Genomic DNA, 14,452 nt, shown 5'->3' with positions numbered 1-14,452 from the left:
CTAACAAGAAAGTAACTGGTCCATAATTGGTGCAATCATAGGCCCAGCCATGCATGTGCCTGGCACTGTGCCAAGCAGTTTTCATGGGATCAGCACTGCTGCCATGTCCATGTTCACATTAGAGGAATTGAGGCCCAGGGAGCTAGGTCCTTGCCTGAGGCTACAGTGCTAATAACTGGGAGGGCCTAGACTGGACTGGAACACCGGGCTTTGACTACAGAGCCTGTACATTTAGCCAAGCCTCCAGAGAGGTGAGGGCTATGGGGTGAGGGTGGACGATGGGATTACATTTATCAGAGAATGGAGGAAGAGGGGCCGGATGCAGAGGAGGGATGTGGGGGATGGAACCCTGGGTCTAGGCACTCGCAGAGTCCAGAAAAGTTTCAGGATTCTGTAATGCAGCCCCTGTGAGCGGTCTGAAGTCGGCTCCGGGAACAACACTGTTCTGAGCAGCTTAAGCTAGTGTAAGAATGCACATGCTTAGACCCTCTTAGGCAGCAAATTAAACAGGAGAACGCCGGTGTTTCAACACTTTTCTTTTCCTGAAAAAGTAACTTTGCTTTTAAAATTCTCTGGCCACCAGAAACTCATCTGCCTCACTGCTGGCTGACTCCTGTAGTCCTCCCACACAAACGGAATTCTCGCAAAGTGAGAAAAATCTAATTTACAAATTATTTTCAGGATAATGACATTTTAACAAAGATGGAATCTAACATTTAATAAAGTTGACATATTATGTATAGAAGCACTTAGTGAAACATGCATTCATTATTCATTTATTTAAAAACTTTGCAGCTTTTATTTTATGAATTTTTCAGGTCCTACACATTTTCACAGGCCCTGGAAAAGGCCCAAGTACTCCTACTGGGGACTACTGTCGGGGTGTTTTAGGCATTTAGGGCTGCTGATTATAAATTCTGCGTGTTCTAGAGTATCCTGCCTCCACGGGCCTAACCAAGCACGTGGACCCATGGGTGAGAAGGATGGAGTTGTCTTCCACCCTTAAACAGTCAGACAGATGGGTTTGGAGAGTCCTTAATTTCATTCATCGTTTTAGAGAGGCGCAGAATGAGGCCCAGAGAAGTAAAGGGCACCGGGAGGTCACCTTTGAAGGTACCTGAGGTCACCCTATAAGCCAGAGGCAGACACTGACCAGAACACGGGTTCTGTGCCTCCCTGGGTTGGGACCTGGCCACCTCTCCAGGAGCTGTGACGGTTAAACCAGTAGCGGGTGGTGGGGGTGGTGGCAGGAGGTCCAGGTCTGGGGCTCATCCTAGACCATAGGCCCCTCATCGCCCCAGCCTCCCTGCCAGGGGACAACTCGGAACCTGGTACTTTTCCATAATGACTCCGGCCTTCCTCTTGGTCGGTCCGTTGGGCGCTGGGGTTGCGCCCTTAGCCTACGCCTGCATCAGACCCTCGACTGAGCATGCTCAGTAAGGACTGCGTCGGGTGAGCACCTCATCCCCCACCCTGGGGGGTGGAATCCTTAGCTCCAGGTGCATCTGCCTAACTCCGTGACCCTCACTGCAGAAACATTGCCTGCCGGGGTACCCGTGCGTCCCTCCCGCCGGAGAGCCCTCCAGACCAGCCCAGCCCGCCTTAAAGCGCGCGATGGGCGGAGCCTCGCGTGCAGCGGGCGGGGCCGGAGATTGGTGGGCGGGGCCGGTATAGGCCGCCAGAGCAGCAGCTCGTCGGGAAGGGTGGGCGTGACCGAAGTGCGGGGGGCGGGGCCTGAGAGCGCGGGGGGCGGTGCGGCTGCGGGCGGTGCGCGGCCCCTTTAAGGCGCGGCCCGGGCGGGCCCGGCGGCGCGGCCCCTTTAAGGCTTGGCCTACGTGGCAGCCGCTGGAGCTGCCGACGAGGAGCGAGGCAGGCCGCCGGGCACTTCCTGTGGAGGCCGCAGCGGGCGCGGGCGCGGGCGCCGAGAGGCCGAACGCCGAGCGAGCGAGCGAGCGAGCCGAGCCTCCCGCCGCCGCCATGGGCCAGAACGACCTGATGGGCACGGCCGAGGACTTCGCCGACCAGGTGCGGCCTGCGGGCCTGACTGGCCTCCCCGCCCCGGGGTCCCTCCCGCAGAGCCCCTCCCCTGAACCCCGTCTCCCGGTCCCCGTCGCCCCCGCCCCGGCCCCGAGCCCCGGCCGTCCCCGGGGTCCGTTTCCCCGTCCCGGAGTCCCGCAGGGTTACCCCGAGGCCTGGGCCGTGCCCTCACCCCTTCCCGATCCCACCAAAGGGATCGCCCCCTCCCCCAACCAGGGCCCTCCCTTCTGGGCTCGTCGCCCGTCCCGACCTGGGACACCCCAAAACCCAGCCTCCGGGCCCTGCCTGCCCTTCTTGCCGCCTCCCCGCCAGGGCTCGGGGTGTGTTCTCGGGCCCCCACTTCAGCACCCATTTCGGCGACCCGTCCCCCCATCCTGGCCCGGGCCTTCCTATAAGGTGAAGGGTGTGAGCGGCTGCCTGCACACCCCCTGAGAAGGCGTCCCGAGTCCCTTGGGGGCTTGGGGAGCCGTCCTCTCCGTTCCCAACGGTTGGGGTGGCCCTTGCACGCTTTTCCTCTTATTGGGCACTCTTAGGAGGCGGGGTGGGGAGCTGTGATCCTAAACGGGTCGATCAGACTGGGGTTTCTGCCAGAGGAAAAGGGGTGTTCTGATAGGCGCCACAACTCCAGAAAGCCGCAGCACTTTTCCTTGCCTCTTTCCCAGATGTGTGGACTCACGGGGTCCCTTTGACCCTGCATTCTCCCTCCCTGGACTCTGCCCTGGGACTGAATTGAATGGGTGTCTGTACACAAGCCTGGGAGGAGGGGAAGCCTATCTTCCTGGGGCTTTTTTCCTTCCAGAAGTGTACAGGTGGCGTTCTGAGCAACCGGGAAGCTCTCAGAACAGGCGTAATACCGTTCACGGTACTAAAACTAGATGGGCAGACTCAGATCCTGCAGGCGGAGAGGCCCCAGCCTCTACCCTCTTGCTTGATTTGCTCCGCAACCATAGTGTAACGGTGAGCGCTCTGGACTCTGATTTGCTCCGCAACAAGATCCTGGTGGGGGTGATTTAGTTGCGTGCCTTTTACTTCTGAAAGGATCCTGCTGTGCCTGTAGATGAACGGCCGAATCCCCTGCAGGCAGATCCTTGTCTGGACCAATCGCCATGCTTGCCTTGGTTCACCTGATGTGTCTGTGCCTCTGCCAGAGTTCAAAGTGGTGCGGTTAAGTTTTTAACTTTTGTGGGGATGGTATCAAGTCATCATACTCTGAGGCTGGGCTTCTTGGAAGGTTTGTGCGCATGATCGACCCCCCCCCCAGTAAGGGAGCGTTTTTCTGATTAGTTATCAGTGAATGAGATTTTCCGTTCCCCTCGAGAGATGGTCTCTCTCTCTAGTATGGCCTCATAATTGGCCATAAAAGTGCCCCACTTTCCTGAGAGCCAAATCTTTAAAACCAATTTTTGGGGAAAAAGTATGTCAACTTGAAGAAATAGTTTTTCCTAAGGTCCTGATTTTGTGATTCCAGACACAGTTTAAAAACTGTATCCCTCACAAAAACAGTTCATACCGAAAGCTCTCAAGAGCGACGTAGGCCTTCTTTGTCAGTTTTCACTGACATAATTTTAGTGACCCAGTTTTCTTTCCCCAAGTAGCTACTCCCTAAGAAGATGGCTCTCCTTTTAGCCAAGGGAAGTAAGAGCTGCAAACACTCACTCTTGGGCCTGGAAAACCCTGGTTTTGCAAGTGCATTTCATAATCAAACCTAGATAAAATGTCTCCAGCCAAGCTGCTGCCAACTATCAAATCATAAACTCTCCTACTGAAAAAAAAGTTCAGATCTCTTTACATAATCCTTCCTTCTTTGCCTTTCATGCATTTTGTCTGTTTTCAATGAGAAAAGCAGAATCTTGGACCCAGAAAGGCCCTTGAGGGGCAATAGCGTCGGCCTGCACCAAGTTACTGTGGGGAAGGAGGTGAGGCCCACCGAGGCTGCTGGACGGGCCTGGGGCCACGGCCTCGGAAGCCAGCCCGATTCTGGCCTCAAGGCTAGTGCCACATGCAACATGCTTCTGAGGCCTGGTGTCGCTCCTCTAGCACGTGCAGGCCTAAGCACTACCACTCTATCACTGGAGAGGGGCATGGTGCCTAAAGACCAATGTGGACCAAGTCTGTGTCTGTCCGGAAGTGCGGGCGCCTGCTGTCAGTTTATCAGCGCCAGGGCCCTGATGGTGGCAGAGGAAGTCAGCAGACACCTCCATGCCCCTTTGTGGGTGACTTGGGAGGGCAACAGCCCCCCGTGCTCTTCAAAACCAAAATCAGTGGCCTCTTCTGCCACAGGCAGGCTTGGCACGGGAGGACGACATGGGCGCTTTTGTTTTTAACAGTTCTCTGCATCGTATTAAAACAAAGCTGCCAATATAAAGGTGCTGAGAGCCCGGGCTTTTAAAATGAAAGTGACCTGATTTGAAGGGAATGAGGAAATATCGAAGTCACTGATCAGATAATGTGGCATATCCATTTTCCCTAACCTTGTCTTCAGAAAACAAAATAAAAAATGAGGTGACAGGATTTGACGAGAAAGTCTGGGCTGCTAAGAGTGGGACCTATTATACAAAGGCCCATGCGTCCTCTGCTACTTAGGACAGTAATACCGAACCTTAACGGCACCTGCGCTGGGCCAGGTCCTCCGGACGTAATACTTGTGTCGGCCTCCGAACCGTGTGAGGTTGGCCGTGGTGTCTCCATCTTCAGGTGCAGAGACGGAGGCTTGCTGTGGTGGTGCATGGCACGTGGTGGGCTCAAGTTCGGGGTCCAGTCTTGGTACGCCTTGCTGGGCTCCTCGCCGCCTGGCCATGCTGTGACCTGTCCTTCAGGTCTGCAGAAGCGAGAGCCCCGGATAAGCGGCCTGCTTAGTTTCCGCTGACAGGCCCCTCCCGAGCGGCATCTCTGGCATCGAGCTCCTGCCCAGGCAGCCAGGGACAGTGTCCTCCTGCTCCCAGGAGGCCAGGCACTGGAGAAACTGCTGAGAGTGCTCTCCGGGAGCTCAGCATTCAGAGGCCATCTGCGACCGGGTTGGAAGGGCCAGAGACTAATGAACTCAGCCATCCAAAATCACGTCAGCTGGTACTGACTGGCAGCCTGCAGAAGGTAACTTGGAGCACATTTACACCAGTAAACAGGAGTATTAGTTAGCACTTAATGGGTTCTGCCTGATGGCTCATCACCAAGGTGACAGATACGCTGCCTGGAGCCTGATTCTCCACCGTGTACTTGGTATGTTTACCTGTCCTTGGGCATCACAGAGCCAGTCCTAGGAGCTATCACCCCCAGGAGCTCCCCTTGGCCTCTGGTCAAGTGTGGGGTAGCGAGGATGGCCCTCACAGGACACTGAGCCGGGCACATACAGCCGCAGGTGTTAGCGCTCTGGACCAGCAGCTCGTGGATGGCTAGCAGGTGACTGGTGGGTTCTGAGCATTTTCCTCGAGTTCCTTGGCTCTGTCACCTGCCTTGCCAAGGGCTTCCTGCCCTGCACCATCAGGACTGGGGAGAGAGCAGACAGGAGCTGACTCACTTAGACAGGAGGTTAAGAAAAGCCGCCCCACCTCTTCTGGTGGAGACGTGGGGAGACTGGTTAGCACTTCTGGAAGGTGAGGTACAGCTGTCATCTCTGCGTGGCCTGTCACTGCTCTCCTACAGTTAGTTAGGCTCTGTGTCACGCGTGGATTTTTTAGTAGAGAAAGCCAGGCCATCTCTCCAGCTTAGGGCCAGTTGACACCTCTTCTTATCCGTCGAGGTAAAGCATGAAACTACAGAGCAGCACTCAGGGAGACTTGCTGGGAGTTCTGGGTCATGGTGGACACACACATGTGTCACCGAACTCCTGCATCCACCTGACTCAGCCTGGTGTGAGGGAAGTCACCGGCCACAGGTTCCAGTTTGCTGGGATGTGGGCCTGGACAAGGGCAGCGCCAGTCCCCGGTGATGAGGAAGGCTGACCTGCCTGCTCGTCGTCTTTGGAGTTCTCACTCACCAAGAATTGCAGACTGCTTTCTTCAGTTCCTTTTTATCCGGAAATACTAAGAGAAAGGAGGCTTTTCTGTGTTGTGTGGGAGCTGCAGGTGGCTGTGTGACATGACCACTATCTAGAGTTACGACTCAGGCTGGGTATAGTCACGTCTCCTAAGTTCCCTTCAGTTCTCCAAAATGATAAACCCTTGTAAATAAATCTCAGCTTCCCGTGTTTCTGGTCACTCAGATGCGGTCACTGCCTGTGAACAGGTCGTGATGGGTCGTGAGGGTACCTGGCTGTGTCACCTCCTCCAGGCTCTCCCTCTCCGTGCCTGCTTCCAGCAGTCGTGTCACGGTTCTCTCCTGAGTGCCTGCGGCAGGCGCGGCCAACAGGCGGCCCCTGGCCACCAGGGCCTGTCGTGCGTCGGGCTGCTCTCGCCCTTGGGTGCTGCCTGGATGTGTGATGCCGGGGCTCTTCCCTGCTGTCCTGTGGGGACACTGGCTTTGGGACACTGTCTAGAGCGGCTTGATGTGGTTTCAGTGGCCAGGTCTGCACCATTGTGACCAAAACACATGTAGGGAATAAGATCAAAATTGGGTCTGGTCTCATGTTAAACAGTTATTTTCCTTCGTGTTCAGTCCAAACAGGTGCTCGTTAGAGGGTGGCTGGTTTAAAAGGGGCTCTGGATTGGCCTGACTTAGAGAACAGTCAACCTAGGCCACGTTCGACTTGGTAATCAGGGGCATGCTTAGTTCAGAGCACAAATTCCTGGATTTTGCATTTTTTTTTCCTGAAGCAAAGAGATGCCTGTCTCCTGGGCACGTCTGTGAGGGGAAGGTGGAGTGAATTACCCGTCTGAGGGGAAGGCTCTCTCCGTTGTTCTTTAATCCTCTTGACCCAGACACTCAAATTAAGAGTACAGACTCATCGCGGCGGCTTTAAACACTGCCTCCGTCTCGCGGCCGCGCTGCCCGCCAGTCTTCCACGGGGCCCTGGCTCGGCTGCTCCTCTCTGGTGAGGATGGACAGGCAGACTAGGCAGGGAGCGGCTTTCAGTTCCAACTGGGAGGCAAGTCTGAACATCTCCGATGTGTGTCCCAGCACTGCCTTTTGCCCCCACCCCCGGGAGTCCCCCCATGGCTCCAGCCCCTTGAGTCTGCCCGGCCTGGCCATGCGCCTCGCCGGGCCTAGATGTCCAGGTGAGGCCCATGTCATTGCCAGGGCCTCGCAGTGGGGCCTTGATGTGAAGGCCGTTGCATTAGAGCCCAGGAAGTGCTCTTTATCTCCTGGAGGACATGGGTTGATTACACCGTTGCTGGGCATTTCAGAAGCATTTGGGTCATGAAGCAGAAACAGGAGGGTACGTGGCGTCAGCTGTCCCCTAGTCCCTGATGCGAGGCAGCGTGTATGTTTACACTGTGTGTGCATCTGGGTTTGTTTGTGTGGACTCCAGAATTCATATAGGAGCATTTGGGACCTCTAAGCAAGGTCCTTTTTCCTTCCCTCTTCTCCTGCGTATTAAAGCCGGGAAGAACCTTAGCAACCATTAAGCTAGCTGTCCTCACTTCGTAGGACAGTAGAGACCCCCCAAAAGTCACTCGGCTTGTCCGTGGTCACACAGTGCACTGGCTGGTGGGTATCAGAGTCGGGGAGCACAAGGGGCGTCAGCCTCAGCCCGTGGTCATCTCCCTCCCTGTGTGGTTGTCTGTCTCATTGTTGCTTCTGCTGCCGCTTCAGAGGGGGTCGGGCTGATCAGACATGTGCAGAATCGACACTTTGGGGCTCATGCTCAGTAGAGGTAAAGAGAATGGACACCTGGCTTGTAATCCCTCTCCCTCCCTCCCTCCCAGGTGAGCCAGGCTGCTCTATGTTGAACTAAACAACCAGTGGCTCATGAACTGCGACTGACAGCTTTATCAGTTTCTAGGACTTTTAAGCAACTCTTCAAAATGCCAAAAATTAAGAAATGCTCTGTATACATCTTCATTTATTCCTACAATCAGTCCTACAAGGGGCTGTGACATTACTGTGCTGTCCCTTGAGGGGTCAGACTCACAGATGCCCTTTAGACTCTCACTTGCTGCCACATCACCCATGTGGGTGCGTCCCCGATCTTTCTCCTGAGTTCCTGCTATGTTATCATGGATCGTAGGGTTTCTGTCCCTTTGTATCAGAGCTTCATACGGTTGGCAAGAGAAAGGGCACATGGTGCGCCCGAGTGACATTTGTACCTCGGTTTCTACTTGCGTTTGTGTCCTAATCACGCCATCGTAAATGGCATGACTCGCCCAGAGCAGGCGGAAGTTATAAATGTGTTTCACTCGTTGATATTTGTCAGTGGTTTTACATACTTGAATATCATAGCTGTTGAAACAGTTGTCCACCGCATTTGTTAGCATGTTCTTCGTTTGCTTGGGCCTAGCAGGCTTTTAAAAAAACTCCGGAGCTTTCTAGCCATTAGCCATACCAAGTTCATGGATGGTGCAGTCCCAGATGCAGTAGGGCCACCAGGAGGAACTCTGGGCTAGGTGACCTCCGAAGGCCTGTCCCCTCTGCCATTCAGGGATTCTAATCTGATGCCCGTGCCTGAGAAGAGAAGCTGTGTGTCTTATGGCAGTTCCATGTTTGATGACTGTAGTTGCTACCAACATGTGTTTGCTGAGATGACAGAGGAGGTCATAGAAGTGCATCACGCCATCACCATGTGTGCATGGGCTGACACACAGCCCAGTGTAGGGTTGTTGCACATCCGGACCCACAGGGCATGCTGGCAGCAGGTGCTGAGTTGTGTGCACGGCGCCCAGGACCTGCCTGGCTGGGGTGTGGTGGCCCTGCGAGGCCCTCACGGTGTCTGTGGCCCCGCAGTTCCTCCGAGTCACGAAGCAGTACCTGCCGCACGTGGCGCGCCTGTGCCTGATCAGCACGTTCCTGGAGGACGGCGTCCGCATGTGGTTCCAGTGGGGCGAGCAGCGGGACTACATCGACAGCACGTGGGGCTGCGGCTACCTGCTGGCCTCCTCCTTCGTGTTCCTCAACCTGCTGGGACAGCTGAGTAAGTGGCACTGTCACCAACACCACGGCCAATGCACGTGACTGTTAGAGAACCCGGAGATGGTGGTGACCCAGAGGGTCTCCCGACATGGGCATCCGCTCCCCCCTTCGGTCCCGTGCCGGGTGCTCCAGCCTTTGCGTGGGGGCTTTTGGCCCAGCCCTGGGCCCGGTGCTGGGGGCATGCTAAGGAAGTGGGACACAGTCCCTGTATGGAGAAGTGGGTGACCTGGGGGGCCAGTGAGGAGCCCAGACAGTCAGAAACCAAGGTGTCTAGAAAGGAAACAGGTAAACGGGGAGGGGAGGGGAGGGGAGGGCACTAGACTGAATGTAGCTCGCCTTGGCCTTGGCCTTCTGGTGGCAGCCCTCCCGCCCTTGTACCTGTGGGCAAGAAGGGGACTTGCACTTGTCTGCCAGTCCGGAAGCACCCCACAGTAGAGCCTCTGATGGCAGCCGACTGGGAAATGTGGCCCATACTCTGTAGCAAGGAACCTACTGCGTAGCCCAGTTGAGTCATATGTGGGGTCAGTGCCTGCCCTTCATTCTCCTACCAGCTGATTTTGACTTGGGGCAGGTCGTTGGGCTTCTGCCACACCTGGGGGCCAGGTGAGGCGGCCAGGTACTAACCGGGGTGTCTCCTCTCCGGGCCTTATCCCGAGCCCCCTGACCCCTGCCCTTCTCTGTTCCAGCTGGCTGCATCCTCGTGTTGAGCAGGAACTTCGTGCAGTACGCCTGCTTTGGGCTCTTCGGGATCATAGCCCTACAGGTAAACGGGGCGCGCAGCCGGGGTCTTAGGAATCAGCCCTGCAGTAAACGGGGCGCACAGCCGGGGTCTTAGGAATCAGCCCTGCAGTAAACGGGGCGCGCAGCCGGGGCCTTAGGAATCAGCCCTGCAGTAAACGTGGTCTCGTGGTCAGGGCCTCGCTTGTCCTTGCTCTGGTTGGAACAGTTTCTGAAAACACATTTTTGAGGATTCAGCATTGCTCCCCCTCCAGCCCTTGGTGTGTCTCCCTGGAACTCCTCTTCTGAGAAATCGCTCGATTTTCCTCAAGGCAAGCCCAGGAAAACTGGACGGCCACGCGGGGCCGGGGAGGCTGGTGCCCCTGAGTAGGTGCTGAGCTCTGGGTCCCCACCTTTTACCACTTTCCTGAGTTTTCTTTGACAAGGGGAGAGATCACGCAGCTAGCGGGAGCCAGGACACTATTCTTGTTACCATTTTCCTTCATAGAGAAGAAGACCCAGCTATTCAGATGACATCTTAACACCTAACATTTCAGTCTGCTCAGTGGTCTCAGAGCCGCCATGCTCTCCAGACACCTTGGGCACAGCTGATGGAGCAGGTGCAGGGGCCCCCAGCACGCTCTGAGAAATGCTGAGCCAAACTGCTGACCTGGGAACTGTCCTGGGTGTCCTACAAAATGGTTTTGTGCACCTTATATTTGGAAAATTATGGCATTAATTCTGTAGAAATAGAAGTGTGAGAATGCTGAGACTGAACTTTCTCTGTCCTGTCCCCCTCAGACGATTGCCTACAGCATTTTATGGGACTTGAAGTTTTTGATGAGGTACGTGCATGCTGGCGGAGACTTCAGTGTACTTGCCCCCATTTCAAACTCGGTGCTGTAACTGTCGGTTGGAGTTAACTTCTTGGGGTCCAGACTGTGCTTCTAAGAATCTGTGGTGGGTGTTGGCAAAGCCTTCCCCATCCCCACCCACAGCCTAGGCCCCAGATTTCACATCAGAGGGAGGAGGGGTCCAAGTGGAAACACACTTGCTCACAGGGACCCAGCCTGTCAACAGTAAAGCTAAGACCAGGACTGGGTTCCTAGTGTCCGGGTGACCCGTCACTGTTCAGTGGAACAGACACATCCGTGTCTCCAGTCGCAGAAGGTTTCCCATAGGTGGTCCTGTGGGCTCGCACCCACCTGGTCCTCTTTTAACACATTGTTTGCGGGCATTTTTCTCTATACGACGAGTTTACTTGTTTCTCGCAAACAATGTGTTAAGCTGGATAGAGGGAAGTAAGGGACGTATGGTCTGTCTCATGCTGGCCCGGGTGTCCTGAATCTGGCCTGGTGGTGCTGGAGAACCTGCCGAGTCCTAGCGACAAGCCTGGCGTTTCTGTCCTCAGGAACCTGGCCCTGGGAGGCGGCTTGTTGCTGCTCTTAGCCGAGTCCCGTTCGGAGGGGAAGAGCATGTTTGCGGGTGTCCCCACCATGCGCGAGAGCTCCCCCAAACAGTACATGCAGCTCGGGGGCCGGGTCCTTCTGGTCTTGATGTTCATGACTCTCCTTCATTTTGACGCCAGTTTCTTCACGGTGAGTATCCGGCTTCCGCGGGTCTGCTCTGCTGTCCTTGGGAAGGGGCGCTGCTTCCACCCCCACCCCCATAGTGAGCATAGCCGAGATGCCACTGGAAGGAGCTGGCTCAAAGGAAGCAACGTTTTGAGCCTATTAAGAGAAACAGAAAACTGTCAGGCTCTCGTTTGCCAAAAAGCCACCTTTCAAAGGAAGTCCAGACCGTCTGACGTCACTGGGGGTCCTGGCGTCGCTTTACCAGACTCCTTTGCCTCCTGACTCACCACTTGCACCTTGATCATATAATCTCTGTGCCAGGTATTGGGGGTGCGGAGTTGAAGGTTCTGTCCTTGTCCCCCAGATGCTCACAGGGCCCGTCTTTGTAGACTCGCCTCACGGGTGGGTCCCTAGCTGTGGGATGGGCTGGTTCTAAGAGGAGGTCCACCGGGCTCCAACTTAGCGGGTCCTGGGAAGCTCGTCCTGCTGATTGGAGATTTGTCTTCCCCACACCTGCGCTTCAAGCGTTGCTCCGTCTCCTGCCCCCGGCACCGTTTTCATCCTCACTACAAGGCGGCCTCTGGCTGTTAGCGGCCGTCTCAGCACACCTTAGTTGCGTCTTCCTGGTACAGCTACTTCAGAGCCGCTGGCCCATTTGTAAACACGATGCAGCTCTTCTTCCTCACGTCTTCTGAGTTCTTCCCTTTCCACCTGTGCAGATTCTCCAGAACATCGTGGGCACCGCTCTGATGATCTTAGTGGCCATAGGCTTCAAAACCAAGCTGGCCGCCTTGACTCTGGTCGTCTGGCTGTTGGCCATCAACGTGTATTTCAACGCCTTCTGGACCATCCCCGTCTACAAGCCCATGCACGACTTCCTCAAGTACGACTTCTTCCAGACCATGTCGGTCATCGGAGGCCTGCTCCTGGTGGTGGCCCTGGGCCCCGGCGGTGTCTCCATGGATGAGAAGAAGAAAGAGTGGTAACAGACCCTTCCTGCCTGGCTGAGACCCGCGGCCATCGAGGACCGGTTCGGGGTGGATTCGACGAAACTGCCAGCATTTATGTATCCTCTTCCCTTCCCTCCCTTGGTAAAGGCACAGATGTTTTGAGAACTTTATTTGCAGACACCTGAAAATCGATGGCTCAATCTGCTCTGGACTCACGACCTGGTAGCTGACCCTTCAGAGCTGGCCAGCTGGTTAGCACCTCCCTCCCACGGCAAGGCCTTGGCTTCCAGGCCTGAGCAGCTGGGTTGGCTGTGGCCTCTCCGTCCTATTGTCTCTCTCTGGGTGGTGGGGGGCCTTCGAGCTGTACTGTGAGCAGATACATCTGTGTACCATTCAAAGCAGTCTCCCTCTTATTTTTTTTTTAAAGTTTACGTTTTTAGCTAAAACTACTAAAATATTTGGGATGGCCCAGCCAAACATCAAACACACTGTCAGACTCCCTGGTTTAAAATCGCGTCAGTGGCTTCCACGTTGTTTCTGCCCTGCCTTGTAACACTTGAGACAGTGAAAATACCTAGAGAAACCCAAACCCCAAAGAATGAGGCATTCTATTAGAGGGGCGATGGTTCATGGTACAAGTCGTTGATTAATCAGAAAATCGGCTCGGACTGCCGCTCAGTCGTTTATGGGGTCACACCCCAGGAGCTCACGTGGCTCATCGTGGGGTTGTATGTATTAGAAGTCCTCGAGGAAGCAGCCCGGAGCCAGCAGGGACCCGCACGCCCCCAGGCCCGGCTGCGGGGCAGGGCAGTGACAGCGCCAGCTGGCAGACCAGTTACCTCACACTTGACCTCGCGCAGCCTCGGCTGAAGCCACGCGCAGAGCTGGCCCTGGTCACCACCACACTGCCCCCGCCCCCCGTTTTTCTTTGGCTTGAGGATTCTCCCAGGCTGTACAGCCACGACTTACCTTTTCAGGAGGCTGTTGCTTCCTCAGATCGTCTATTTGCTATGCTGAATGCAGCCCAAATTACTTTTTACGATTTGTGATGCCTTACCGATTGGATCTGACGCCTGTATTTAAAGTTTTCTAACATTGCCTTACACTGCGTTTCTCTTCAAGGGGGTGGGGGTGGGGGGGGGCGGGGTGAGTGCCAGTGACTGTTCTCTGCTCGTCCTCGTGTAGTGAAGGCCACCAGGGGAGTTGGCACACCTGTGTCCCCCATTGTTTTCTCCCTGATCCCACGGGGGCAGGCCAACGTGGCCAGGCTGACCAGACGGGACGAAGGCCCGGAGGACCGTCAGCCCGGCCTCAACTTGTCTTTCCTCTGGTCGTCAGCTAGGTCTGCAAGCCCGAGGGCCACCCCCAGGGCTGCTGGGGCCAGTCCTGAGTCAGGCTCCATGTCTACCTTTCAGACCAGAGCCAGCGTCAGGTGGGGAGACCCCATTTCCCCTGTCGGCTTCACGGGCAGGGTGAGGCTGCCTTTTGTCTAGCAGTGCTCTGAGAACTGTACCTGGCTCTGCCGCTGGACCCACCTAACCCCAGGGGAGTGATGGAGCACCTTTCACACCCCACCTGTGTCCCAGCCACATCCTGAATGTTTAGACAAAGCAATGGCTGAAGGACGGGGCGTTTCTATTACCAGTCACTCGCTACACGTAGGAGGGTGGTTTCTCAACTCACTTTGTGACTCAGCTTCAGCCGGTGGTCTCTTGGTCCACACCCCCTTCCCTGTTAACACAGCACAACAGCCCCATCCAATGGCACCATCAGCCAAGCTGGTCTCCCTGTGGCACTGTTTCTGGCAGGGTACGGGTTCTCGGCCCTGTGCTTGGGAGACCTTTGCTGGTTTGTGGTAACTAGGACTGAGCGCAGGAGGCCGAGTGGCGTGGTTGTGCCTGGTCATCCTCGATACCGGGGGTCGTTGCTGCCGCCCTGGAACCCTCTCGCCCCCAGTGGGCTAGTGCCTGGGCCGGGGGTAGACACCCTTGTGAGGAGGAGCGGAACATACAATCTACCAATTGGTTTTGGCAAAGCAACTTCTGAAAAATTTTTTGCTTTATGTGGGAAATAGGTATAAATCTCATTTTATGCTGTATTTTATATCTTAGTTGTGTTTGAAACGTTTTGATTTTTGGAAACACATCAAAATAAATAATGGCATTTGTTGTA

At 55.5% G+C, this 14,452-nt stretch overlaps 2 protein-coding genes across 3 annotated transcripts in view; one reads left to right on the top strand and one right to left on the bottom strand.

The window, feature by feature from the left end:
- STKLD1 (serine/threonine kinase like domain containing 1) overlaps window positions 1-8,839 on the bottom strand; it is a 24,893-nt gene extending 16,054 nt beyond the window's left edge. Inside the window, exon 1 of the mRNA XM_019639424.1 lies at window positions 4,637-8,839. Within this exon, the coding sequence (XP_019494969.1) occupies window positions 4,637-4,834 (198 nt within the window). The 5' untranslated portion in view covers window positions 4,835-8,839. The remainder of the gene's footprint in view (window positions 1-4,636) is intronic.
- On the top strand, window positions 1,822-14,452 carry SURF4 (surfeit 4). Of its 2 annotated transcripts, XM_019639354.1 has the most exons (6): window positions 1,822-2,025; window positions 8,854-9,040; window positions 9,726-9,802; window positions 10,558-10,601; window positions 11,168-11,354; window positions 12,050-14,452. In XM_019639354.1, the coding sequence occupies exons 1-6, from the start codon at window positions 1,978-1,980 to the stop codon at window positions 12,314-12,316; spliced, it is 810 nt and encodes a 269-aa protein (XP_019494899.1). In that variant the 5' UTR covers window positions 1,822-1,977; the 3' UTR covers window positions 12,317-14,452. The 2 variants fall into 2 exon arrangements, with proteins under 2 accessions (XP_019494899.1, XP_019494910.1); XM_019639365.1 differs by lacking the exons at window positions 1,822-2,025; window positions 8,854-9,040; window positions 9,726-9,802 and adding an exon at window positions 10,348-10,376.

This window comes from Hipposideros armiger, unplaced genomic scaffold, assembly GCF_001890085.2.
Source record: "Hipposideros armiger isolate ML-2016 unplaced genomic scaffold, ASM189008v1 scaffold_3, whole genome shotgun sequence".
NCBI lineage: Eukaryota > Metazoa > Chordata > Mammalia > Chiroptera > Hipposideridae > Hipposideros > Hipposideros armiger.
This window is presented reverse-complemented; position numbering and strand designations above follow the sequence as displayed.